At 38.8% G+C, this 13,468-nt stretch overlaps 1 protein-coding gene across 1 annotated transcript in view; it reads left to right on the top strand.

Moving 5' to 3' along the window:
* The window catches only part of LOC119407520 (cGMP-dependent protein kinase 2), a 67,051-nt gene that overhangs the window by 52,550 nt on the left and 1,033 nt on the right, over positions 1-13,468 (top strand). Inside the window, 2 exon segments of the mRNA XM_037674347.1 lie at positions 4,987-5,049; positions 12,128-12,194. Of these exon segments, the coding sequence (XP_037530275.1) occupies positions 4,987-5,049; positions 12,128-12,194 (130 nt within the window).

The raw sequence follows: 13,468 nt of genomic DNA, 5'->3' as shown, positions 1-13,468 counted from the left end.
TTAAAAGAAACAAAATAAACAACAAATTCATCAAAAAGAAAACATTGAATGAAGAGTGCAGAAAGAAGAAAAAAATTATTATATCTGCCCCTTATTAAAAAAATATATAAAATAACTTAAACAATCACTTAAATTAATCACTTTAATATCCACTTTAAAGCTAGGAATAAAAAAAAGTTTTGTGTTATAATTTAATTCTAACTTTGAAACTTATTCAACATTAATAAAACTAACCTCAGGTGGCCTTTTTGGACATGCATGCATATATGTGTACAAATTTTACTTGAGAGGAGATTATTACAGCCTCAAATAAAATCAATAATGATGATGATATCGGAACGGGATCGGCCGGTATCCAGATTTAGGTATCGGGATCGGATTGGAAGTAAAAAAATGTGGATCGGTGCATCCTGTAGGGGAATACATGTACAGGATATTGGACTTCTGGTCCGGTCAAACCCGTACCCTTTAATAAGTTTTACTCTGGACCGGCCTCACCTCAAATATATATAAACCATGAGTTCTTGTAACAAACTTAATTCCTGTCCCTTGAAGAAAACACGAAGAATCCGTAATTTAAAAACAGTTCTGTAATGTTTATTTTCAGTTTGAATTATGACATGACAATTATGGCAAATATTGAATATGAATATGAACCAATAATATTATTTTAGAAAGTAAATGGCATAAATCTGAGGACTTTGAGAAGGGGTTTTGACTACATTTGATTCAATTTGGACTAACGTCTAGCTCTTAACGTTAAAATTTAGGTAAGTTTATCTCAGATTCATGAATTAAATTATCTAAACAAACTTAGTTGGCACTGTTTCGTGGTCCTTTCATCAGAATTCAATTCAATTCAATTCAATTCAATAATACTTTATTAATCCCAAAGGGAAATTATTTTGTTGTTGTAACTCGTTATCCTCATTTCAGTAAGATATGTTATAGATACTGATGGCTGTAGATGGGAAGGATCTCTTGTAAAGATCCATCCCACAGTGGATCCTAAGAAACTGGCTGCAGATGCCGTCCGATCCGTCCACCCAGACTCTGCTGGCCTCTCGGTTCCCCTGGACTGTAGGACCGCTTGAATGCTGGGCAGAACTCCTTCCAGAGTGATGGCCACTCCTCCCAGCAGTCTGCTGAGCTCCTCATAGCTGTGGACAGTCAACTGTAGGTGCTGAGGGACGATCCTGTCTATCCGCTGTCGTGAGCCATGTTTCCTGCTAGTTCCAGGATCCAGGATTACTCCAGTGGTTAGTGTTGAGTGGAGTTTAAAAACCAAACTTTTAACATGCTGATCAGCTGAGTTTGAACACAAACAACACATAATCTCAACGGCAACCCAAAGTTATTCAACCCCCACTTGTAGGTTCCACTCTTTTCCGATCGATAGTTGTTTTACTTCTAGTCTGATCTCATGGTCAAGAAAAGTTGATTTTTCCTTAAAGATTTGTTGTTATTAGGTCTAAGGTGTTTTGCCTTACCTATTTGTTTGTGGGTTTGTGAATTTAAGGTTCTACTTTGAGAAGGATATGGGTTTTTACCTTCTTAAGTTTGTTTAGCCTATGTTTTGATCATCTGAAGATTCTCTATCATTTGATGTTTTAGTTTGTTGTGTGGCTTAATCTGGTTTTGGTGAACCCACTTAAGGACAGGTTCTTTCTGACCTTTGCTGATTTTGATACGGTACACAACATACATACATAACACCCTCCATTGCCCCAAGGCTGTCCTGTCACACCTCAAATATTGTATCTACCACCTCAGTCATGGACTCTTCTTCTACATATTGGTCTTCAACTAAATCAGAAGATGCTGATACCTCCTTTGCCTCCCCCCTCTGCGTCTCCAGAAGTCAGGTGAGGAAGCAGCTGGAGAGACTGAACCGGAATAAGGCTGCAGGTCCAGATGGTGTCAGTCCCAGAGTCCTGAAGGTCTGTGCAGAGCAGCTCTGTGTGGTTCTGCAGCACCTCTTCAACCTTAGCCTGACCCAGGAGAAGGTTCCAGTGTTGTGGAAAACATCCTGTCTTGTTCCAGTGCCAAAGAAAACGCACCCATCAGTCCTCAATGACTATAGACCTGTTGCCCTGACATCCCACATCATGAAGGTCCTAGAGAGACTTCTGCTGACCCACCTGACTAGACAAACAAGCACATATCAGGACCCACTGCAGTTTGCTTATCAGCGTGGACTTGGAGTTGAAGATGCCATCATACACCTGCTTCAGCAAACTCACTGTCATCTAGAAAAGGCAGACAGCACTGTGAGAGTCATGTTCTTTGATTTCTCCAGTGCATTTAACACAATCCAGCCTGATTTGCTTTGTCAGAAACTCCAGAAGACTCAGGTGGAGGCCTCAACAATCGCCTGGATCAAAGACTACCTGACGGACAGACCACAGTTTGTGAGACTGAAGGGTTGTGTGTCTAACCAGGTGGTCAGTAGCTCAGGAGCACCACAGGGTACTGTACTCTCACCATTCCTTTTCACTCTGTACACCTCAGATTTCCAGTACAAAACAGACTCCTGTCATCTGCAGAAATATTCTGATGACTCTGCAGTAGTCGGGTGTATCAGAGATGGACAAGAAGCTGAGTACAGGGAACTGGTGGACCGCTTTGTGGCATGGTGTGGAAACAATCATCTCATTTTGAATGTGAACAAAACAAAGGAGATGATTGTAGATTTCAGGAGAATCAAGAACAGATCCAACCCTATTTTCATCATGGGAGAAGAAGTGGAGGTGGTGGAGAAGTATAAATACCTTGGAGTTCACCTGGACAACAGACTGGACTGGAAATGCAACAGTGAAGCCATCTACAAGAAGGGACAGAGCAGACTGTACTTCTTGAGGAAGCTGAAGTCCTTCAACATTTGCAGCAAGATGCTGCATATCTTCTATAAGTCTGTTGTAGAGAGTGCTATCTCTTCTGCCATCATCTGCTGGGGGAGCAGCACCAGAGCAAGTGACTTAAAAAAGATCAACAAGCTCATAAAGAAGGCTGGCTCAGTTCTGGGGACTCCTCTAGAACCTTTGGAGATGATTGTTCAAAGAAGGATTCTTCATAAAATGAAGAACATTATAGACAACCCTCAGTATCCTCTTCATCAGACTGTCATACAACAACAAAGTGTCTTCAGTCAGAGGCTTCTTCAAATCTGTTGTAGGACAGACCGCTATAAGAGATCCTTCCTGCCCACAGCCATCAGCATCTATAACAACTCATTAATGAAACCAGGATGATGAGTTACCCAACATATAATTTCCCTCTGGGATTAATAAAGTATTTTTGAATTGAATTGAATTGAACTGGGGACAGTTTATCCGTTATCAGATGTGGTCCAGTCCACCTTGGTAGAAGTTTACGGGCAAGCGTTCCAGTTTGGGAAGCTTTTTGTCCTGTGACTGGGGCAAAGATGTAATACCAGACTGTTTCCCCCACTTGAAGTTCTTCATGTGAGACTTTGTGGTAGGTTTTATGTTCTTCAGTCATTTCATTGATATACTTTTGAGCAAAAGCAGAGGTGGTTTTCACTTGTTGGTTGGAGGTTCCCTGACGAACTTCAGGAAATGTCTGTCTGGATCCAAGGTTGTCTAGATCAGAGACAGAGGTGACCTGAGGAATGGTTGTCAGTGACCACATAACATCATTTATGGTGTCCACCCGAATACTAAGTCGGACTAGGATGTCACGGCTTATGTATACCGAGTGTGGTAAGCCTGGAACCACAAGAAATGAGTGATTCAGATCTCTATGGTTCCATTTAAGCCTGAGGGTACAAATACCCACAGCTTTTAAGGTATGAGACTTATCTTAAATCGTTTTGGAAATAAAAAGAATTTCTAACCATTTTGAGATTAGAGTGTTTAAGCACTAAGGCCTCATAAAGGTCTTGGCTGATGGTGGACTTGTCAGTCCAAAGAGACAACACAACATCATTCACTTGAGATTCTTGAACCCTTGATACCTTTAACCATTTGTGGGAGGTAATATTCACTGGATGGTGATAGGCTCAGTGAACACAAGAAAGTTTCACGTTGGGCTAGTGCTAGCTTCAACGGTTGATCATGCGTGGCTGGCATTACCTGAGTTTGGTGCAGGATCTCATTTTCCTGCGAGTTGTTATCAGGTTGGGAGATGTTGGTTTCATCAGAAATATTCAGTGTGGCACACTGAGAGGTTACTTCTGGAGAGAAAGCAATGGATAACGGTTGGCGTACTTGCGCCCAGACTTTGAGATTCTTGAAATAGATCAAAGGCTGAAACCGGTTTAAAAGATCTTGTCCTATTAGGAAAGAGATTGATTCCATTTGAGACACATATATGGGGTGTATAAGAGTCATTGGGCCAATCTGAATCTCAATCAGTGCCACCTGGGATAAGGTGGTTTCTTCAGAAGAGTACGGTTGTACTTCTAATGAACAGTTCTGAAGGGTTAAATCTTTGCCAGCACGATTTCCTGCTAACCGTAGTTTTTCAAACAGTGTGGCAGACATTAAAGTGATGTCAGCTCCTGTGTCCAGGAGAGCATTATGAGACAGGAATTGTTCCAGGGTCAGCAAAAGATAGAACTTTTTTGCTACCCCTTTTTCAGTAAGGTCACACAAAAACTTGTGTACCGGAGGTTTTATTCGGATCCTGGAGTCATCGTTTTCAAACAAAGGATCTTGAGTAGTTGTTTGTACTGTTAAAACAGCACTGGTTATGTTTTCAGTTTCCAATTGTGAAAAAAAATCTGTATTATCAAATACAGCATTGAGAGGAAAAATATAGACTCTAGATCTTTATTTTGCATTATCAGAAAGTTTTTGGTGATTATTATGAGTTTTCATTGTGTCGGTTCTAAATTCAAAATTTGAGTTTTGTTTAAATGACCAACTAAATTAAATTGAACCGTTTTCCTGTTTCTTCTGTTTTTGTTTTGTGTATTAAATAGAAATTAGAACAGCTATGTTTTTTTTCTCTCTCTTTAAACAGGTTAAATCCAGTGGAGAGGCTGGGAAACAAAAAGAACGGTGTATCGGACATCAAGAAGCACAAGTAGGTTTTTGTACAGATTATTACTGAGCCCCAGAGGGGACATGGGAGATTTTATTTTATTTTTTTTTACTTTTGTGTTCTCTCGCAAACTCAAAGAAACTGGTCCAGATGACATGATTTAATGGAATTTTATTTTGAAATCAACCTTAAATATAAGGATATCGTGCTGCAGTGGTAAAATTAGTTTTACTTTGGATATTTTACGTTCATGCGCCGTGGATTCAGCAGTGACTTCCTCGTTTGATCCCATGCAGACAGTCTGATTTCAGTCAGCTGCTCTGTCTGTCCCTCCAAGGAGCAATGGTTTTCTTAGGGACCGTCAACAAATTACCAGGCTAATGAGCTTGGTCTGAACACCGTTATAATATTTTAGATATATTTACAGAGTATTTGTCAAAGCAGCACCATGTATCCTAAGTTTTCTCAGTATATTTCTGCCTGTTAATAAATCATGAATTTTCTCACCATTTAAAATCCAAAAGAACAAGGTGGCACTTGTGTTTCAAAAGTACTGTAACTTTCTTTTAAAGCGTCAAAGTTCATTCAAGGATTCAAAGATTCAAGGTCCTTTATTTGTCATTTGAGATCCTGGAGAAAATAGTATTCACTCAATTAAACAAGTTCTTGAGTGGAAATTCTATTCTTGAGATCTTTCAGTCTGGCTTTAAGAAACTACACAGCACCAAAACAGCCTTAGTTAGGGTTTGCAATGACATTCTTCTGGCAAATGACTCTGGTCAGTCTGTAGTCCTGGTACTCCTTGACCTTACCGCTGCATTTGATATTGTGGACCACAGTATCCTTTTATCCAGGCTAGAACACTGGGTTGGAATTACTGGTGCAGCGTTAGAATGGTTCCATTCATACCTGAACGACAGGATTTTCTGTGTTAATTTTGCTAACACTATATCTACTTCAGTGCCTCTTTCCTGCGGGGTCCCGCAAGGCTCCATTCTTGGACACCCTTCTGTTTTCTTTGTATCTCCTCCTCTTAGGGTCTATCCTGAGGAAACATGGTCTTTCCTTTCATTGTTATGCTGATGACTCTCAGATTTATCTGCTGTTAACAACTAACAGTTCCTCCTCCATTCGCCCTTTGTTAAAATGTCTTGATGACATCAAGACTTGTGCCCATTTTGCACCGCCCCTAATAAGCCCCAATTCTGGGCAGCCCGCCACAGAAAGAACCCTTTTGCACCAGCACTTTAGCTAGTATTTTGAGCTGATTTGAGGCTGATTCAGGACCTCTTTTTGTCCCTGCTTCTCTGGTGGGACCGAGCGAGCTCAGTCGAGCGGAGTCCAGACTGAAACGTGAATGCAGGACTCTGATTGGTCAGGTGGAGGAGTCACTGGATCTCAGAAACTTTTCACTGAGCCGCCATTTGCAATTTCTCTGGATGCAGAGCAGCGGCTGGATCTATTTTTAAGATTTTAAAAACAATAATGACAACGTATCCTGATGCATGCTCAATAATCCAGGTAGAGAAATCTAAAAAAGTTAAATCTGGTCCTCTAGACATTCAAAAAAAAACAAAGCAAAACAACAAAAAAATGTAGAAACGTTTCGTCTCTCATCCAAGAGACTTCCTCAGTCTGAGGTGCTGTGTTCAGCTCAGTCTCTTAAATAGCACCGTCTCAGAGTGGATCAACCAGTTTTGCTGCTGACAACCAAAACCAGTTGATCACATGCTCAAGAAGGACCATCAGCCTAACAATGGATCATTAGCACACTGATGGCTGTTTACTGTTCACAGAGGGCTGAGTGATACTAGCAATCACAGCATTGTAAGAGGGGGACAAATGAACACGTAGGCCTCCACCCCTGTTTAACGATGGACGGTTTCTTTTCACAAAGATGGCCTCCTTTACTCCTCTCTCAAACCATCGTTCCTCTCTGTCCAGGATGTGAACATCTTCATCCCTGAAAGAGTGACCGCTGGCCTGGAGATGAGTGTAGACCGCAGAGTCCTGGCCTGATGATGTTGATCTTCTGTGCTGGGCCATCCTTTTGGCCAGTGGCTGTTTTGTTTCCCCGATGTAAGACTGATCACAGCCCTCCTGACACTGAACAGCATACACAACATTACTCTGTTTGTGCCGGGGGACTGGATCTTTGGGATGAACCAGTCTTTGCTGTAATGGTAACTGGTTGATCCACTCTGCGAAGGTGCTATTTAAGAGACTGAGCTGAATACAGCTCCTCAGACTGAGGAAGTCTCTTGGATGAGAGACGAAACGTTTCTACATTTTTTTGTTGTTTTGCTTTGTTTTTTTTGTTTTTTTTGAATGTCCAGAGGACCAGATTTAACTTTTTTAGAATAATGACAACGCCGTGTTTAATGCTGAAGTCCAGGTGTTTTTTGTGTTTGGTGACCGACTATAAAATTCAAGCGAGTGGTGTCACCGCAGAGGATCATACGAGCTGCCAAGACGTTGACCCCGAGCCCCGGCCTCGCCTGGTCACAAAGGCCGGATCGAGCCCTGGCAGGCGGGAGGACCGGGATGGAGGGACGGAGGGTGGAATTTTTTTTTTTTTTTTTTTTTTTTTTACATTTTATGTATAAAATATAAGGTTGCTTTTTTTTTTATCCGTGAAGATTAAAAATAAATAAACGGTGCCGGCTTTATCATGAAATCCTGTTTTCCCTTTGACTTAAATTAAATAATCTGTTAATTAAAGTTAATTCAACTGAAAAATTATAAAAAGACAAAAAATTATTGAATCTCTCATATTTCCCTCAAACATGTTTAAAGAAGAGACACAGCCTTTGGTTAAACATTATTCTAACCCACAGATGTACAAATCACTAAACAAGCATTACACTTTAAATTAAAGCTTTAAATCAAAGCTAAACTTTAATTCAAAGCTAAAAATAATCTGTATACAAGAAAAAATAATCTGTATACAAGAAAAAATAATCTGTATACAAGAAACAAAACCACAATGAGCGCAAATACATCAAATGATGAAGAAAATTGTAGAATTTTAAATATAGATATCCTGATGCGTTCTCAATAATTCAGGTAGAAAAATCTAAAAAGTTAAATCTGGTCCTCTGGACGTTCAAAAACAAACAAACAAACAAACAAACAAAAATGTAGAAACGTTTCTTCTTTCATCCAAAAGACTTCTTCAGTCTGAGGAGCTGTCTTCAGCTCAGTCTTATATAAATAGCTATGAGCTGAAGACAGCGCCTCAGACTGAAGAAGTCTTTCGGATGAAAGAAGAAACATTTCTACATTTTTTTGTTTTTGTTTTTTGAATGTCCAGAGGATCAGACTTAACTTTTTTTAGATTTAAATATAAATGTTTTTTGTAGAATCTGGTTCATCAGATTTAATTCAGTTCAGTTTATTTATACAGCGCCAAGTCACAACAGAACTCGTCTCAGGACACTGAACAGAAACATTCATATATAAAAATAATAATTTAATATTTATCTGAGGAGCAGAACTCTCATTAGCAGGACTTAGATTCTGGACACGCCTCCAGAATGGGTCCTAAAGTGCAGGTGCAAATCCAGGCTGAGCTGAGCCAGGCTGAGTAGGGGTGTGCAGGGCTGAGCAGAGTTGGGGCTGATTAGGGGCAGTGCAAAAGGGGCATTGGATGGCTGCAAACTTTTTGAGTTTTAATGATCAGAAGACTGAGGTCATTGTGTTTAACCCTAGCTCTGCCACTGTCACTGATCCTGCAAACCTGGACTCTCTTCAGCCATATCTAAAACGGTCTGTTACCATTCTCGGGATAGTTTTAGACTCGGACTTTAATAAGCAGATAAATTCTGTTCTTCAAAAAAAGCTTCTTTCAGCTAAGGCAAATAGCAAAGCTCAAGTCCGTCCTGTCCAGATCCGACCTTGAAAAATTAGTCCATGCATTTATTACAACCCGGCTGGACTACTGTAACTCGCTTTATGCTGGGGTCAGTCAGGTCTCTCTCTCACGTCTCCAGCTTGTCCAAAATGCTGCAGCTCGGCTACTAACAGGAACTCGCAGGTTTGAGCACATTACTCCAATTCTGTCCTCTCTTCACTGGCTTCCTGTGCGTGTCAGAGCTGATTTTAAGATTCTTCTGCTGACATTTAAGTGTGTTAATGGCCTTGCACCCTCATACCTCTCCGACCTCCTTCATCCTTATACTCCTTCTCGGGCCTTGAGATCATCAGACCAGCTGCTTTTGGCCGTACCAAAAACCAGGCTGAAGCTCAGAGGAGATCGGGCGTTTTCAGTCGTGGGCCCTAAACTCTGGAATAATCTGCCCATCAACATTCGACAGGCCACCTCAGTCTCTATTTTTAAATCTCTCCTCAAAACGCATCTGTACTCATTGGCATTTAACACAGTGTGATCTCATTTGGTATTTTGTTGTTGATGATTGTGTTCATCCATTTTGCTTTTACTCCCTGACATTTAACGCAGGGTGATTTGATTTAGTATTTCATTGTTTCTCATTATATTTAATTGTTTTTATGCTTTTATTCATGTTGCTGTAATATGTTATTAATATTTGATGCAGTGATCTTTTTTGGTAAGCACTTTGATAACAGTTACTGTTTTAAATGTGCTATATAAATAAATGTGACTTGACTATAAAATTTTAGCTCATGTTTATGCTGATCGGCTGAATAGAGGACTTAAAGATATAATTGATGAAAGTCAATCAGCCTTTGTTAAAGAGAGAAATATACACAATCATATTAGACTGGTCCTTGATATGTTGGATTATTGTGACTGCCTTGATAATGATAGTCTGATCTTGTTCCTTGATTTTTACAAGGAATTCAACACAATTGAACACACCTTTTTGTTAGAGACTTTAAGGTTTTTGGGTTTTGGTGATTGATTTTGTGGATTAATTTGGATGTTTTATAATGATATATATAGCTCAGTCTCTTTAAATTCAGGACTTACTTCTAGATTTAAGATCCAGCGAGGCATCCGTCAGGGTTGTCCCATCTCCCCAAAATTGTTTATCTTGACTACTCAGTTACTAGCTCTTCAAATTAATAGCAATCCTGAGTTAAAGGAAATTAACATTTTTGATAGAGAATACAAGATTAGCCAATTTGCCGATGACACAGCATTGTTTTTAAAAAATGATTTAATGGTTGAAAGAGCCCTTAATACAATTTCATTATTCTCTAAGGCTTCAGGTCTATGTGAGACAAATGTGAGATTCTTCCCATTCATAAATGTATTCATAAAAACATCCAGTCAGTTAGAGTTGTAAATGAAGTTAAATATTTGGGTGTATTAGTATCTAAGAATGCAAATAGAAGGGAAGATAATAACATCTCAAACTGCTTAGTAGATATGAAACAAAGTCTCAGCCGTTGGTTGACTAGAGATCTATTTTTGGAAGGAACCTGTTGACTAAAGCAGATGGCATTTCCAAGGCTGTTAATCCACGTCATTCGATGTATATATCACCACAAAACATAAGAAAAGCCAATTCCATTATCTTACAGTTTTTGTGGAAAAACAAGACTCATTATATTAAAAGGTCCCAACTAGTTAAAAAACATGAGCATGGTGGTATCAATGCACTAGACTTTGAAGCAATGGTTGGTACATTTAGGACTAAATGGTTAAAAACTTTTTTACAACAACAAAATTCAATGTGTTTTCATATCCCTGCCTCCATTTTTAAGCAGCTGAGAGGAATTGACTTCCTTGCAAATTGTGACTTTGAAGTGACGAAGATTCCAGTTAAATTATCAAACTTCCACAAACAAGTTCTTCAGTTCTGGAAAATGATATTTCACCATAATTTCTCACCTCATGGATCAACTTTGTGGAATAATAGAGCAATCACAGTGGGCAGAAAGCCAATATTTAGGAAAGACTGGTATGAAAAAAAGCATCATTTTTGTAACAGATATCTTGGATTGTAATGGAGATCTTTTAAATTTCTCATCTTTTGTTAGAAAATATAACCTTAGCTGCTGCCATAAAGATTTTATGAAGGTATGTAAAGCAATCCCTCTAGCCTTGATTCAGTTAATTAAAAATATCATTCTATATTCAAAGGTGACCATTTCGATACCCACATTAAAACTAAATGACTGTAGTTTCGTTGATCTCAAATGTAATAACAAGATGATCAATGAATGCATGCGACAAACGATTTACTATGATTATAACAAAGATTCATTCAAGAAACCTCCCAATATAAATCATAAAACCATAATGACTTCTGCTCATTCGAAATTTGTCAAATGGCCTAAATCTCCTAAAGTGAAAGAAAACCATTTTAAAATAATAAATAAGATATATCCAGTAGCCATGTTTCTGTACAGAAGATTTAAATTTAAGGTTGATTTGTGTACCTTTTGTAAATCTGAAGATGAATCCCTTGAACATTTGTTTTTTTCATGTCAATACTCACAAAGTTTCTGGACTGACATTACAAACTGGATTAATCTAAAACTTAACATTCCTCCCTTTGATGCTGATGCCATTTTATTTTATATGGATAATTTAAGCTCAGCTTACTCTGATGCCATAAATATAGTCATCCTTATAGCAAAGTACCACATTCATTGTAGTAAGTGGAGGGATAATCAGCCCTCCTTACTGTGCTTTATGAATGAATTCAAGTCGTACTATTCTTCATTAAGTAGATTAAAAAACTGGAAAACTGCTAGAACCATCTCACAACAGATAGCTAAAAACTTGTTGTTTTAAGTTTCTCATACTGTCTTGCTCCTTTTTTTTTTTTTTTTTTTTTTCATTTATTGTGTTTTTATATATGCATTTCTCAATTTTCATCATTTTGTTTCTGAAGAAAAGTGTGATGCGCTCGGTTAACGAGGGGTTGTACAGGTTAAAGGGGCAGACGTCATGTGAGTTTGTGATTTCCATTTATCTGTACAATGAACCTGCAATAATACTGTGCACATTTGTTTCAGAGCCTGCTTCAGACTTTTGAATAACGTTTATAGAACGCAAAAATGTTTGCATGGGCATGCACGTTTGCACGTCCCCTCTGGGGCTCCGTAGTTATGGATTTGAACTAGTAATATTAACAAAATAAGAACTTGTTTAATGTAGACTAAAACGTTGTTTGGTTTCTTTTAGATGGTTTCAAGGCTTTAATTGGGATGGTCTGAGATGTCGCCAGCTGCTGTCTCCACTAAAGAGAGAGGTAAGACTTGGTCACAGAAAGATCCAAATACATCTGTATAGAAAATCTTTTAGGGTTGAGTGACTGAAAGCACTAATTTAAACTACCGGTACTTGTTGACATTCTACTGCTGAAGTGGTCATATTACAAGACAAGTTGATTATTTTACCTCAAGAATAACTGGTACAACAATCCTCCTGTACAATTTTAAAATGGACAACTCCTAACTTTGTATAAAGCACTTATATATTGTTTCTCCAACCGTTTGATTAAACTTTGGAAGTTAAAATGATCTAATCAGAGAAGAAGAGACTGTGTGCACCTAGTGTCAAATGACAAGATTACAAGTGAGTAGATCTTAAAACTTAGAGCATAAACAACGGATGCACAAAATTAATATCTAATGTATTTACCAAGAATGTGTTACATATTTGCAGTCAGTAACAAATGCACATCATGCATGTACAAGCATGTTGAGTGGGGGCTGGCCTAACAACTATAAAACAAAAATGTAAATTGTGCACGCTGAGATGGCTACGATGATTAGGATCAAAATTCAGGATTTTCTTTTTCAGAATAATTCTTTTTTAATAAAATAAAAATTGACAAATTTTGGCTGGCCTTTTATATATACTGTATGTATCAAATATATAATATAGTATGTACATTTTTTTAGATAAATACTAACATTGACGTAATAACCTAATTATTTAAGGAGTAAACATTTTTAATAATCACGTTAAATGTTACAAATGTTGTCTTAGGTGCCAGTTTGTTTTCCAAAGATATTAGTGTGTGTGTGAATGACAGGCATTAACTTAAGCACTTTGTAGAATGGTGCTTTATGAAGTTCACTCTGTATTTCCTTGTATTAGTTGATGGGCGGGTAGCACGGTGGCTCAGTTGGTAGAGCTGCTGCCTCTCAGCAAGCAGGTCCCCCAGTTGACATCTCGGTCCGGGGACCTTTCTGGGTGGAGTTTGCATGTTCTCTCCGTGCATGTGTGGGTTTTCTCCAGGTACTCCAGTTTCCTCCCACAGACAAAAAACATGCATGTTAGACTGATTGGTAACTCTAAATTGTCTCTAGGTGTGAGTGAGAGAGTGAATGGTTGTTTGTCTCGTTTGTCTCTATGTGTCCCTGTGATGGACTGGAGACCTGCCCATGGTGTACCCCGCCTCTTGCATCGTGATGGCTGGACATGGGCACCAGTGACCCTCCGACCCGAAAAGGAAGAAGCGGGTAAAGATAATGAATGAATGGATGGATGGATGGATGGATGGATGGATGGATGGAT

The sequence above is a fragment of the Nematolebias whitei genome, chromosome 1, assembly GCF_014905685.2.
Source record: "Nematolebias whitei isolate Nwh7 chromosome 1, NemWhi1, whole genome shotgun sequence".
Classification (NCBI taxonomy): Eukaryota; Metazoa; Chordata; class Actinopteri; order Cyprinodontiformes; family Rivulidae; genus Nematolebias; species Nematolebias whitei.
This window is presented reverse-complemented; position numbering and strand designations above follow the sequence as displayed.